General features: G+C 43.1%; 1 protein-coding gene across 8 annotated transcripts in view; it reads right to left on the bottom strand.

The window, feature by feature from the left end:
- The window catches only part of FMNL2 (formin like 2), a 193129-nt gene that overhangs the window by 62599 nt on the left and 115414 nt on the right, over positions 1-15116 (bottom strand). For all 8 annotated transcript variants that reach the window (XM_028745968.2, XM_028745960.2, XM_028745984.2 and 5 more), the window contains exons 3-4: positions 3658-3738; positions 1025-1101 (exon numbers count right to left, since the gene is read on the bottom strand). In XM_028745968.2, coding sequence (XP_028601801.1) covers positions 1025-1101; positions 3658-3738 — 158 coding nt within the window. The remainder of the gene's footprint in view (positions 1-1024; positions 1102-3657; positions 3739-15116) is intronic.

Below are 15116 nucleotides of genomic sequence, written 5' to 3'. Positions count from 1 at the left end.
AAACCAGGCCACATCACAAAGTCACAAAGTGCCTTGAAGGAAAGAAAAATATGCCAGAGCAGTGGTTTTCAAATTGTGTTCTAGGGAACCCTGAGGTTTCTGAAAAGCTTCTCAGGGTTCCCAAAGGAAAGATCTGTAATGGTGGTTGAGGTATATTGTTATTGTTGTTTTTCTCTGCCTTTAAAAATGTTTTGTAGATTATTTTTCTTTATTTCTTTTTACTTTAACTCTTTGTAATTAATATTATTCATAAAATAAATAAATTAATTTAATTTTTTAAAATGAAATGAAACCAAGGCGCCCAGAAAAAAAACATTTTTACCCACCATGGGTGATGATGATTTATTAAATTTCTATACCACCTTCAATCAAAGTATCACAGGGCAGTTTACAATATAATAACATAAAAATACATACCATAGTAACAAACAAAAACAATGGCTTCCTCAATAATTTAAAAGGCCACAGAAAGTTTAATTAGCCAAAGGCCTTTGAGAAGAGGGATGCTTTCACCTGGCGTCTACAGATATGTAGAGAAGGTGCCAGGTGAGTCTCTCTGGGAAGAGCATTGCACAAGCAGAGAGCCACTGTAGGAAAGGCCTGCTCTTATGTTGTTCCTGTTTGGACCTCTCACAGAGGAGGCATACGAAGAAGGGCCTCAGATCATGATTGCAGGGTCTAGGTCTGACATATTCATGAGATTATTCAGTTGATGCGTGACAATGAGGCCCCGCAGGCCTGGCCAGTAATTATATGTACTGTGCATTCTCTGGAATATGTCCCAGAATGCTCTGCAACACAAGGGAGTCAATGGCAGATATTTAGGAGTACCTCAGCAGGTAAGCCAATGAGGAAAGGGTTCCTATAGCAAAGCTTGAAAACCCACAGCCATAATACTATTTGAACCATGGTTCCATTTGAGCCATGAAGATACACAGCTGGGCCAAGGAAACTTTAGACAGGTTGCGATAAATGTCTTTTGCCCAAACGTCAACAAAGGTAAAATAAAATAAATTATTCTTACCCAATGTGATTGGTTCTTAAAGAAATTTCTAGTTCTCGTAATACTTGTGTAGATTCTTGAACTCTTCTCCTAAATTTCTATAATTTGCAAGGAGAGAAAACAATGCCTGAGTGTGATATTTAGATCCAGGTAGATAGTATATAAAACCTTCACACTCCCATGACAGGCGGAATACATAAGTCATTAAGATGCATATTAAGTTTAAATTCTGAAGAATTACTCTATTAATCAGACAACCAGTTTTGTGTGTGTGTGTGTGTGTGTGTGTGTGTGTGTGTGTGTGTGTGTGTACACACACACACACACACACACACACCATACAATTTCCAGTACAAATAAACTTATAGTATATGAAATACATTTAGAAATCAAAATTTATCTTTTACACAACACTTTCTCCAAAGCTATCCAATATTTCATCCTGACTAGTTAACCTTCTCTCTTATACTATACTATATGGGTAACCGTTACATTTAGCTACACATTTTACTGCATGATCTGTACACACAAGGCAAATGTGTTTTATTGTGCTCTCTCCCTCTCTCCCTCCAATCCACCTGGAGCAGGACAAGCTTAAGTGACAGAACAGTGCCCAGAAGCCGTGATGAGCTGGATGAGGACCAAGAAACTGAGACTGAATCCTGATAAGGCTGAGTTGCTGTGGACAGTTATTTCCCAAATCCAGAAATTAAGAGAGACAGCCTGTTCTAGAAGGCTCCCCTTGAAGGAGCAGGTGCATAAACTGGAGGTTCTCCTTGAATCTCTGCTAACATTAGAGGCCCAGGTCCACAACCAGCTGCTTCCTCAGCTATGGCCTTAGTAATCCACACTTCAATAACCTCACAACTGGATAACTGCTCTATGTGAGTAACCCTTGAAAATGTTCTGAAAGCTCCAGCTAGTGCAGAATTAAACTTCCAGGTTGCTATCCGGGTAACAACAAGGTAGGATTCATGGAACACCAATCCCTAAAGCACAACGCTACCTGCCTGTGTGCTACTGGGTCTAAACTAGATTTTAACTTGCAGCCTACAGGTGCTGTGTTCTGCAACCCATGAACCTTGTGCCAAACCACTTTCATTTCAACTTATGCCAGAATTCTACTGGGTTTGTAATTCCCATCCATTCTTTGCCCACTGACCTGCAAAGACATCCTTCAATGCCCAACCAGCCATGCAACTATAAAATGAAATATAAACTTTTCACTTTAAAAAAAATATGCAAGGAAGACACACTCTTCTGAACCCTGATGGGACCTGTCTTTTGATATAAAAGAATGCCCCATTTATTCCAGCATGTCAGCAGAATCAGGTGGTGAAGTTTTGACTAGACATTTCCTGGGTACAAGTCTTGCTTGCTTCCAATTATATAGCACTTAATGACCTAAGTCTCAAAGCAGCGTACATAAAAATTACAAAGGTTATCTTTGTGGGAAAGGAGAAAAAGCTGTGAGAGAGAAGAATGCATGTTTGAATGCCTCTGTTAAAAATATAAACCACCATGCACATAAGGCATTAACAAGTCTAGAAGAAGGCTGAAGTGAGCCCTTCTCCCAAAAATGTACCCCAGCATGCAAGCTTTCCATATTTTCAAAAGTGCAGGGCTGAGGGTCAGTGCATAGAAGAGGTAAAGATAAAGGTAAAGGGACCCCTGACCATTAGGTCCAGTCGTGGCCGACTCTGGGGTTGCAGCGCTCATCTCACTTTATTGGCCGAGGGAGCCGGCGTACAGCTTCCGGGTCATGTGGCCAGCATGACTAAGCCGCTCCTGCAGAACCAGAGCAGCGCACGGAAACACCGTTTACCTTCCCGCTGGAGCGGTACCTATTTATCTACTTGCACTTTGACGTGCTTTCAAACTGCTAGGTTGGCAGGAGCAGGGACCGAGCAACGGGAGCTCACCCCGTCACGGGGATTCAAACCACCAACCTTCTGATCAGCAAGTCCTAGGCTCTGTGGTCCCATAGAAGAGGTAAAGGTAAAGGTAAAAGGTACCCCTGCCCGTACGGGCCAGTCGTGACCGACTCTGGGGTTGCGTGCTCATCTCGCTTAAGAGGCCGGGAGCCAGCGCTGTCCGAAGACACTTCCAGGTCATGTGGCCAGCGTGACGAAGCTGTTCTGGCGAGCCAGCACCAGCGCAGCGCATGGAAACGCCGTTTTCCTTCCCGCTATAAAACGAACCTATTTATCTACTTGCACTTAGGGTTTTCGAACTGCTAGGTGGGCAGGAGCTGGGACCGAACGACGGGAGTTCACCGAATGACGGGAGCTCACCCCGCCGCGGGGATTCAAACCGCCGACCATACGATCGGCAAGTCCTAGGCACTGAGGTTTTACCCACAGCGCCACCCGCGTCCTTATAGAAGAGGTAGGCAGCATTAAAAAAAAGTTAACCCCTCTCATCTCCAACATAATTATTTTTGGCACTCCAGACATTGCTGAACTACAATTCCCATCATCACTGACAATTGGCCGTGCTTGGTCTTGGTTCAGAGGAGCTGCAGTTCAGCAAAATCCAAAAAAACAAAAGTTCCCCACACCTGGTCAACTGCTTCATTTGGCTGATTTTATATACTACTCCTAAATGAAAATGGGGAGGTGGGATTCAAACATTTACAAAATAAAATCTCTTACCTTCCTAGTTACAGCTGGATCGAGATAGCCTTTTAATTTCTGGATATATGTGTGTGGAGGATTCTTGACTTGAAATCTTTCCTGTAGGGGAGAAGAATAATGGTTAGCCATCCAAACAGTTACTAGATATGCATTATAGCTAGATACCATAACTGAACGTGCCACTCTTCGCTTGCTGTTTTCATTTAATTAATATTTTATCTTCAGTTTCGTTAGGTGTCAGAAACTGGAATAAAGGCCCCGGAGTCTAAATGCTTTGAAAAAATTAAACATGTCATAATTAAAAATGAGCCACAGTTATGCAAGTTAACAGCTCTGTCACCTTCTCCTGTTTCAATTAATACCATAGGATAATTATGTGTGCCGTGAAAAAGCTTTGCATGAGAAAGAGAGGTTTCCACTACCAACTTCAACATACAAGCTCTGAGTTCATTTCCTTCCTTCCTTCCTTCCTTCCTTCCTTCCTTCCTTCCTTCCTTCCTTCCTCCCTTCCTTCTTTTTCAACACCTCTTTGTGCTTTACAACTTGCTGCTGGCTTTGAAGGGTAAACTAAACTATGAGAATATTATGTATAGGACAGTAAGAGAAAAGGAAATGGGAAACGCTACTAATAAACAAAAATTATTAAATCTGTTTAATTCATCACTGTAGCCAATCTGCAAATACAATGGAAATCACTGACAGAAAGCAAATATTATCCATGATCATGTCCTGTACAAGCCAGCAATGGGCAGATTACCCTATTTCTGGTCCATTTCAGTTCCGCATGTTCATGAGTCTGCAGTGTTCATAGAATCATAGAATCATAGAGTTGGAAGAGACCACAAGGGCCATCGAGTCCAACCCCCTGCCAAGCAGGAAACAGCATCAGAGCACTCCTGACATATGGTTGTCAAGCCTCTGCTTAAAGACCTCCAAAGAAGGAGACTCCACCACACTCCTTGGCAGCAAATTCCACTGTCGAACAGCTCTTACTGTCAGGAAGTTCTTCCTTATGTTTAGGTGGAATCTTCTTTCTTGTAGTTTGGATCCATTGCTCCGTGTCCGCTTCTCTGGAGCAGCAGAAAACAGCCTTTCTCCCTCCTCTATGTGACATCCTTTTATATATTTGAACATGGCTATCATATCACCCCTTAACCTCCTCTTCTCCAGGCTAAACATGCCCAGCTCCCTTAGCCGTTCCTCATAAGGCATCATTTCCAGGCCTTTGACCATTTTGGTTGCCCTCCTCTGGACACGTTCCAGTTTGTCAGTGTCCTTCTTGAACTGTGGTGCCCAGAACTGGACACAGTACTCCAGGTGAGGTCTGACCAGAGCAGAATACAGTGGCACTATTACTTCCCTTGATCTAGATGCTATACTCCTATTGATGAGGCCCAGAATTGCATTGGCTTTTTTAGCTGCCGCGTCACACTGTTGGCTCATGTCAAGTTTGTGGTCAACCAAGACTCCTAGATCCTTTTCACATGTACTGCTCTCAAGCCAGGTGTCATCCATCTTGTATTTGTGCCTCTCATTTTTTTTGCCCAAGTGCAATACTTTACATTTCTCCCTGTTAAAATTCATCTTGTTTGTTTTGGCCCAGTTCTCTAATCTGTCAAGGTCGTTTTGAAGTGTGATCCTGTCCTCTGGGGTGTTAGCCACCCCTCCCAGTTTGGTGTCATCTGCAAATTTGATCAGGATGCCCTTGAGTCCATCATCCAAGTCGTTGATAAAGATGTTGAATAAGACCGGGCCCAGGACAGAACCCTGTGGCACCCCACTAGTCGAAACTCCCATTGTTCTAGGCGCATTTTGTGACAAGGAATTTCATTAGCACAAGCAGTTTCTGAGCTCTGGGTGAAGTACCGTGCCTAAGATTTCAGATTAAAACTGCAGAGTGGAAAGAAAGGAGGACCTTTTTCTGCCTCCCCACTTCCAGCCACTCTCTGAAGACTGAAGAAGAGACCCTCTTAAGAATATTAGGGGGGTGGGCAATAAACATTAGTTATATCCTGCAATAAGATTTGAATTTTTGTTTCCTGTAGCATGGCTAAGAGCTTCAAAAATCCTCCTTTTTGTTCATATGCTAATCTCATAACTGCATAGTGTGACTATGATTCCAGCACTATGTGCTGCTTTGGTACAGTATTTTTTTTAAGTGTTTGCTTATCTCCTGTAAATATGGATTAAATTCATAAAGCTGAATTATAATACCACACACCATTTTATGTCAACAACAAATCCTTCACATTAATATGCTTATCATATTCATATCTACAGATTATCAACACCCAGTGAATGCTAAATACTGATAACCATATCCTGAAGACTGAAACAGAGAGATCCATTGTTTCTTTAAAGCAGTGGTTCACAAATTACACTGTTTAATATCAACTTATGACTGAGCCTGTTGGCATACTTTATAACTTACATCCCTTTTCCTTTGTCACATCATTCCACCTTTATGCCTATATGAATAGTTCCATGCATCCTAATAATTTGCTAGCACATGAGAAGTGGGGACTAAGATAATTAAAAAGAAATAAGTCACGTGTGGAAATCTAAAGCTTGTGAACTACGATGTGAAAGGCAAATCTAGTAAATGCTTATAAATCGTGACTTATGCAAGTCTGCAGCATAAGGTGGCTGCAGGTCAGCACTAACTGGCTAAGACCTTGCACCATTTTAATTCCTCAGAATAGTTCTGTGGCTATTTTCAGTCCCCCCCCACCCCATGTGTGCATGCATACCGTATTTTTCGCACGATTGGACTCACCGGACCATAGGACGCACCTAGTTTTATGGGGGGGAAATAAAGGAATTTTTCCCCCCCTTTATTTCCCCCCCAAAAGCAGGTCAGGGAAACAGAACGAGGTCGAGGAACAGCGGGATAGTGGCACTGCGCCTCCCTGCTGTCCCCCGAGCTTGTGGGGCTGGCTGATGTCTGCCTAGCGCGCGGGGCGCTCTGCTTCAGGGCGCCCCACCCGCCGGGCGGCAGGCTGCTATCCGCAGCTTGGGGAGCCTTGCGGGGAACTGCTGCAGGGCTCCCCACGTTGCGGATGTATGCCTGGCGCGAGGGGCGCTCTGCTTCAGGGCGCCCCTCGCGCTGGGCGGCAGGCTGCTATCCGCAGCGTGGGGAGCCTTGCGGGGAACTCCTACAAGGGTCCCCACGCTGCGGATGTGTTCCCGAAGCGCCGGGCGCTCTGCTTTCAGGGTGCCCGACGCTCCGGGAAGCAGGCTGCTATCCACAGCCTAGACACGGCTAGCGGAGCGCTAATCCCGAAGCTTGGGGCGTGCGGAGCTCAGCGCGCCCCAAGCTTCTGGGTGCCGGCAAGGTCTCCTTGACGGCTAGCGGAGACCTTGCCGGTACCCAGAAGCTTGGGGCGCGCTGAGCTCCGCACGCCCCAAGCTTCGGGATTAATGCAGCGCTCCGCTAGCCGTGGGAGAGCTGGGACTCCCACGGCTAGTGGATAGCTTCCTGAAGCCTGGAGAGTGAGAGGGGTCGGTGCGCACCGACCCCTCTCACTCTCCAGGCTTCAGCGAAAGCTTGCATTCGCTCCATAGGACGCACACACATTTTCCCTTGCTTTTTAGGAGGGAAAAAGTGCGTCCTATGGTGCGAAAAATACGGTATGTCTGTGTTTTTAAGCAAGCAGAAAAATAAATGCTTAACCCTTTTTGAATATCCAACCTAGATAATCAAGAGTAGCATGTGGGTAAACAAACAAAGCCAACTCTAGAAGAAGATTCCGCTTTTTTTTTCTTCACACATAAAGCAACATACTATGGAAAGGCACGTTACTCAGGTGTTATGCAGCATAAGTAGGGTCTGCAGGCCATGAACACTAGCCCTGCCCCCAGTATTCCCATATGTGCCAACCACGCCTATTTCACCACAAACCTTCCCATATTGAGGGAAAGGTCTGAATGGGGCTTTAAAGTATATGGCTGATACACATTTAGAAGTTTCGTTGTGCTAAGGAACCCTGATAATGCAGTGCTCCTGCTCTCCCGGAGACTTCTAAGCAAGCTCAGCCAAACACACCTAGACGACCCCTTCACTGCACGTCTTCATTCAGCAGCTAGTAAGTTATGGAAGTCTCTACCACAATGAGGTTATGAATGACTACTAATCTCAAGGGCTACAGTATATTACTTCTAGTATCAGATGCACTATGTCTCTGAATACCAGTTGTTGGGGATCACAAAGAGTGCTATTGTGCTCATGTCCTCTTTGTGGGCATCCCACAGGTGTTTGGTTGACCACTGCAGGAACAAGATGCTGGACTAGATGAGCATTTGGTCTAATCTTGCAGGGCTTTTGTTATGTTGTGTATGTAGGGGTTGTGTACATTGGGGCCAGGGCTGGATGCACAGACCTTGAGGATGTCAACCATGTCGCCTTTCCCTATTCAGGCATAATGTCCGAACAGAACCTTAGAGTATGCCTTTAGGTTGCACACCTACATAATTTAATACAGAAGGCACTGCCATGGTTGATGCTAACTAGGAACTGAATCCAGAGTTTCAGCAGGGTTTGATATTTAAAGCCTCATTAAAAGCAAACCATAGTACCTTTTATGGTTAGTTCTAATGTCAACAACTTATAACCATGGTCAAAGCTGGAAAATGCATTTGTACATGAGAGGAAGAGAAGCGATACACAATTTATTTCAAGAACTAAGAGTATTAAATGTTCGCTACATTGACATTTTCACTATTCTTGTTTACTTTTTTTTCATTGTTTCAAGCATTCGGTCTCTCACTCTTCAGCCCAAAAGAATCCAAAAAGAAGAAAACCAAACAGTAGCCAAACAATTTAGTAGCACAGCATACAACAGACCAGTAAAAAACCCCTAAAATATTACATGTATTATTATTATGCATTATTACATCACCACCAACCTTAAATACCAGCTAGGTATCTTGACCACCAACATCCCAAATTGCTAATATGTCCTAGATGTAAACAAAATGCTCATCTTTTTGGATAAACCACACAATGGGCTTCTTTTCCAGAACAACAATCCAAGCCTTCCATGGGTAATCGATTATGTTGGCATATATATATATATATATATATATATTTGCTTTCGTAGATTTTCACGGGTACAGGAATGCAGGTTTTGGTGTCCTCGGGTGTCTTCCCGTGTAAAAGTTGGGGTGTCTAGGCGACGTTTCAGGATATCGCTCAAGAAATCACTCAAGATATCCCTCAAGTAATTAAGGAACAAAAGAAGAAAAGGCACACTAGCCTGGGAACCTCCTCTCTGCCCAAAACATTGGAGGCTATACACCACACCTTCAACAGTATTTATAGGAACTCAAACACTAAGATCCTGCTCTGTTCCAGTAACAAGAAGCCGAAAACACCAGCCTGAAGATGACGAGTGAGACCTCGTCGAAACGTCGCCTAGACACCCCAACTTTTACACGGGAAGACACCCGAGGACACCAAAACCTGCATATATATATATATATATATATATATGACCATAGCAGTGGTTAGAGGCAGAATTGCTTCTGAGTACCAGTTGCTAGAGACTACTGGAAGGGGGTGTGATCCCGCTTGCATGCTTCCCACAGGCATCTGGCTGGCCACTGAGAGAACGGGATGCTGGTCTAGATGAGTCATTGTCCTGATCCATCACATTCTTCTTAGGTTCCTAAAAAGTGTTGCCATTGCCCCTGAAATTGTTGCTGCCCATAGCCATAACTGCCAAGGTCACTCACACCTGATGAAATGGCACAGTGGTTCAAATGAGTTAGAATTGTTGTTTCCATGAATCATCTGCAATGTGAAAATCATCTTCAAAGAAGCTAACAGAAGAAATTGAAAGTTTCACATTATTGCTCCCTGGTGCATAAAGCTTCTTTGACCAACCATGTGGGAAACTGCTCACTGAATCATAAACCCGGCATGCATAATCCATAAAATGTAATAGTTAGTTAGAAACTCATATAACGAAAGCATGACTTTCCTGCCAACTTCCCTAGAGCAGACAAGATAACTATTCTAAAATAGTGGCTGTTGAGAGCACATTATTCTGATGGGAATACTGTTTGCTCGAGCTTGTTTACAACTGTCTGCAAAGCCATTCCCTCCACTCTCGTTTCCTCTCTGCAGAACTCTTTCAACTCCTTTTGTTTCATTTCGGTTTGCAAATGAAGAGATCTGGAAGTCTGAGCTTTTGTTGGAGTTTTCCGATCGCTGTGAAGGCTAAATACACTCCAGGGAGATCTGCACTGAATACAGACTAGTAATGCTCCCAGAAAAACATGAAGTCTTTTGTCTGAACCAAGCCTAGCCCAATTTGAAAATCATTTAACTAGTAGTAAAAGAACAATTAAAGGTCACATCACTGGGGAAAGTGGGAGGAAATGTAAAACCTGAGTAAGGTGACTTGGCAGGTAGCAGATGACTTGAGTTACATTACTGGAGACAGTCTCAGGGTGCTCTGAACTGATTTCCCCTTCTTACTGTTAATATTACAAAGTGGAACTAGAATGTACGACAAAAGACCTACCTCTTGCAATAACAAATACTTTGTTCTCAGCTTTCAAGAGAAAGGGAGAAATGATTTAATAAACACACTTGTCAGGGCAAGGTGACCTCAGAGATCAGCACCAATAAAAACTCAGGATTGTCTGTGCTTGAGCCTATGTAGAAAAGGCCAAGTGTCAATGGACACACACCAGACTCAGTGTCTTATCCTGGCAGGATATAAAGGTAAAGGTAAAGGTACCCCTGACAATTAGTCCAGTCGCGAATGACTCTAGGGTTGCGGCGCTCATCTCGCTTTACAGGCCGAGGGATCCGGCGCTTGTCTGCTTTCGCAGGCAGTATTTCTGGGTCATGTGGCCAGCATGACTAAGCCGCTCCTGCCGAAGTTAGAGCAGTGCACGGAAATGCCGTTTACCTTCCCACCGGAGCAGTACCTATTCATCTACTTGCACTGCGTGCTTTCGAACTGCTAGGTTGGCAGGAGCTGGGACTGAACAACAGGAGCTCGCCCCATCGCGGGGTCTCGAACTGCCGACCTTTTGATCGGCAAGCCCAAGCGGCACAGTGGTTTAACCCACAGTGCCACCCGTGTCCTACCTGGCAGGATATGGCATGACTTAAAAACAAAAAACCAGGGGGACACAAATCACATGCAAATATTCATTGTAACCATAAGTAATCTCATAATGTTCGAAACAGAGTGACGAGTGCTTCCTTATTAATAAGCTACATTTGTATTCCTTCCTCCATGAAATGAAAATCAGGCCAATGTACACAGAGCACTCAATGACTTTTTTTGGCACAGCAAATCTCTGACAGCTGCTGAATGTCCCAAGATTTGAAATCAGTTGCCTTAATCCAAATCTAAGAATAATCTCTATCCAATTACACTGAACCTCTAACTTCAATACACTGACGCACTCCGCAAATAAAACAGAGCCAACAATTGTTTCTCTAAAAAAATGAGTTTCCATGCCTAAATGCACAAAGGTTCTATAGTCAAGAGAAGAGAATTCTAAATCTATATCTTCTGGGGCCGGTGTCAAGAACTCTAGTGCTTACCCATTTCACCCAAAAATATCACTTTCACATTTGAAAAAAGTAAATGTGTATTCAAGGTGACAGGGTTGGTGGGGGGTGGTGAAATACAGATACTGAACATGGGAAGTTCAACCACGCTACAGAAGAAACAATTCTCCATCTTCTCCACCAGGAAATCATATTTATAGCACATCATTTATTTTTCAAAAATTGGCTGACAGGTTTGCTTTACCTGAAGGAACAACTGTACACGGGCAATTTGCATTCCTACTAATTCAACAGAAGCAAGCATGTTCACCGAAAGTAAGCAAATGAGATTGTAAACTCCTTGGTATCTGCCTTTTTGTACTTCACTTCTTAGTACAGTGCTGGTGTCAATGGATTATGGTTGCTATTACATTATATGGACAACTGTAAATGGTTCCACCTTTGAAAGCTAAACCGTTCTGGCACCATGTCTATGGAATACCACTGCAAAGCATGCTTGCCTGGCAACCATTTTCTTTTAGGGTTCTTTTCTTTGCTCAGGTTTTCTTCTCTTAATTGTTGTATGTTTTATTCTTATATTTGGGACTTGGTGTAACCAACATGCAGGTGAAACCTGACCCCCGCCTGCATTCATTTCCACCTAAATCCAAGGAAGCTCAACCAAGATAAAATAGAGGTGCTCCTCAGCAGCAGAAAGGTAGGGCAGAGAAGAGGGGCTCAACTTACCTTGAACGGTGTTACACTCCCCTTGAAGGTACCTGCATTCATCCCTGAACCCAGAAGCCTGCATTTCCACAGTACTTTTGCACAATAGGGGTTAGAGTGTCAACAGTGCCCATTCCCTGAGAGGTCAGACATGGCCCTGGCAACACATACTTTGGTTACATCTTATGCAGGGCTGCCTTTGAATGAAGAGCATTTAGAAATTTCAACACTACTGACTAGGGTTAGATATAGGACTCATGAGGCTCCCATGTTACAGCAGCTTCACAGGCCACTGGACCATTCTCTCATATAAGTTTGCCTGGGTCTTAAGCTCTTCGGAAAAGGACATCCTCTTTGTCTAGTTAATATCCAACTAGTCAATGTATGTCATCACTTGGTAGAAACTAGAGAGAAGGAATTATATCATGCTATCCTACAGCATCATTCTATGCACCGATCTTAAGAGGTTTTTAAAGCAACCAAGCAGCTACATGCTGATCATGGCATGCATGTTTTTAAAGCAAGGATGGGGAACCTGTGGCTCTCCAAGATGTACTTAAGACTCCAGTTCTCATCAGCACCAGCCAGCATGGATGGTCAATAACATCTGGAGAGAACTGTAGGCTCCCCATCTCTGGATTAAAAAATTGAAGAGACAAAGGAGAAAATGGAAAGACAACCTCCTCACCTTGTAAGTGCCCCTACACACCCTAAAACATGGGTAGGATCCAGCCCAATCGCCTTCTAAACCCGGTCTGCGGACGGTCTGGGAATCAGCATGTTTTTATATGAGTGGAATGTGTGCTTTTATTTAAAATGCATCTCTGGGTTATTTGTGGGGCATAGGAATTCATTCATTCCCCCCCCCCAAAAAAAAAGTCCGGCCACCCACGAGGTCTGGGGGACAGTGGACCGGCCCTCTGCTGAAAAAGTTTCCTGACCCCTGCCCTAAAGTGCTGTGATTCTTGTGGGCATTCCACAAAAGTTGCAGAAATCCTCCCTACAACTTCACCCAGCCAAGAAGGGGTCATGCACAGCCCTCATCTGTATTCTGACAGGCCTTTGGCCTGATAAGTTTGTTTGTTTATGGCCACTATTAAGTGTTGGAATCTGTTGGCTTGATGGAAAAGTAAGATATAAATTTAGAAAAGAAAGAAGTTATTGGTTTAATTTGTTTTTAGCCACCTTAGGGATTGTGTGTTCAAAAGCCAGGTTATAAATATTTAACACAAACAAAAAATGCCTTATCAGCTAAATCAATAGGCCTAAGCTTGGGAGCTACAAGCTGGGAAATAACAGAGAGTTTAAACTTGGCTTCAGAGTACATGAGATGAAGTCCAGCTACAAAATGGTTTACAAGCAGACTTCAAAATGATAACAGCAAACAATAAAATTAGTCCATACTAAAAATTGGAATAGTGAAACCAGTTGTGAACAAAAGATCGTCCCCTCCTTAGTTTGAAGAATCTGTATCTTCTTGGGAGTTCCTCAATAGATACACAATGTTGCCGTGTTTAGTCTAATTGTCAAGAAATCCTGTATTCTTTTGGCAGCAGTGGAATGCTTTCTATTAATGATCAGAAAATGTTATGGTATGAGCCTGTCCAAACTGCAATTTGCAACCAGTAATAAGAGGGTGAAAGTGCATTTGTTAAAGGAAATCTCAGGGAGTATATCCTTACAATTTATCTTCAAAACACTCCATACATCCTTTTCATTTCCCAAAGCAAATTAACTTTTTTTTAAAAAAAGCAGTGCTTGCTCATCTGCATAACATAAGAACAGAAAGCATTTCCTAAAATGTGCGCCTTACCCATTGGCTAAGGGCTTTCTAGGGAGTGACCTGCCTCTAGCCTAAAACCACACTGATGTGGAACACCTGCCATTGTCTAGGGCCTTGGAACACACAGTCCTGTTGTGGTAGATAAATATTACACAGGCATCCCACTCTGCATGGAGGCAACCGGCCAAAACCATAGTTTTAGTGCTAACAGAAGTGAACTTGAGTTCATGGACTCTCTTCTTCCCCAATGCAGCCATGAGGAGGGGATTGAAAGTTTATGCTTCCGTCTGCAGTTAATTGTGGTTACAGACAATGGTCAGTGTTAACTATGCTCTAGGGCCATCAGGTGGGAGGTCCACATGGGAATGTGGGGAACACATTCCAGTGGCATCATTGGGTGTGACATCCACCTATGTAGCACAGTCCTACCATTCCTGCTACACAAAACTCAAAGGTATACACAGTAGTGGCCAGAAAGGCAACACGGGTTGGTTTCCTGCCTTGCCAACAACACATGGCGCTTCCAGTTACTGAGAAGGGGAAAGTGTAATACTGCAGGATGCTCAACAGTATACTGGAGCAGCAGACGGGTCAATTCACTGCTTCACCTACACCATGCTGAACTCCCCACTCTTCAGTAAACAGCAGCGATGCACAACATTTGGAAGCTAGAAGAGTAATGCAGCCCCATTCGCTCCACCCTACTAGCCAATACTTGAGTGGGAGAGGGGGGAAAGAGAGACAGAGAGAGATAATAGATGATAGATTAGATAGATAGATAGATAGATAGATAGATAGATAGATAGATGATAGATAGATAGATAGATAGATAGATAGATAGATGATAGATCGATGATAGATAGATAGATAGATAGATAGATAGATAGATAGATAGATAGATAGATAGATAGATAGATATAGATAGATGATAGATAGATAGATAGATAGATAGATAGATAGATAGATAGATAGATAGATAGATAGATAGATAGATAGATGATAGATGATAGATAGATAGATGATAGATAGATAGATAGATAGATAGATAGATAGATAGATAGATAGATAGATAGATAGATAGATGATAGATAGAGAGGATGGATGGATGGATGGATGGATGGATAGATGATAGATAGAGATAGATAGATAGATAGATAGATAGATAGATAGATAGATAGATAGATAGATAGATAGATAGATAGATAGATAGATAGATATAGATAGATGATAGATGGATGGATGGATGGATGGATAGATAGATAGATAGATAGATAGATAGATAGATAGATAGATAGATGATAGATAGATAGATAGATGATAGATAGATAGATAGAAAGATAGACAGACAGACACACACACACACACACACACACACACACACCACATCTAGGCAAGCAAGAGGCATTACGGCTGCTCAAAGACACATTCCATCCATGCAAAAGGAAGAGACGTTGA

This window comes from Podarcis muralis, chromosome 1 (genome assembly GCF_964188315.1).
Source record: "Podarcis muralis chromosome 1, rPodMur119.hap1.1, whole genome shotgun sequence".
Classification (NCBI taxonomy): Eukaryota; Metazoa; Chordata; class Lepidosauria; order Squamata; family Lacertidae; genus Podarcis; species Podarcis muralis.
Note: the sequence above shows the minus strand (reverse complement) of the source record. Positions and strands in the feature narration are given on the sequence as shown.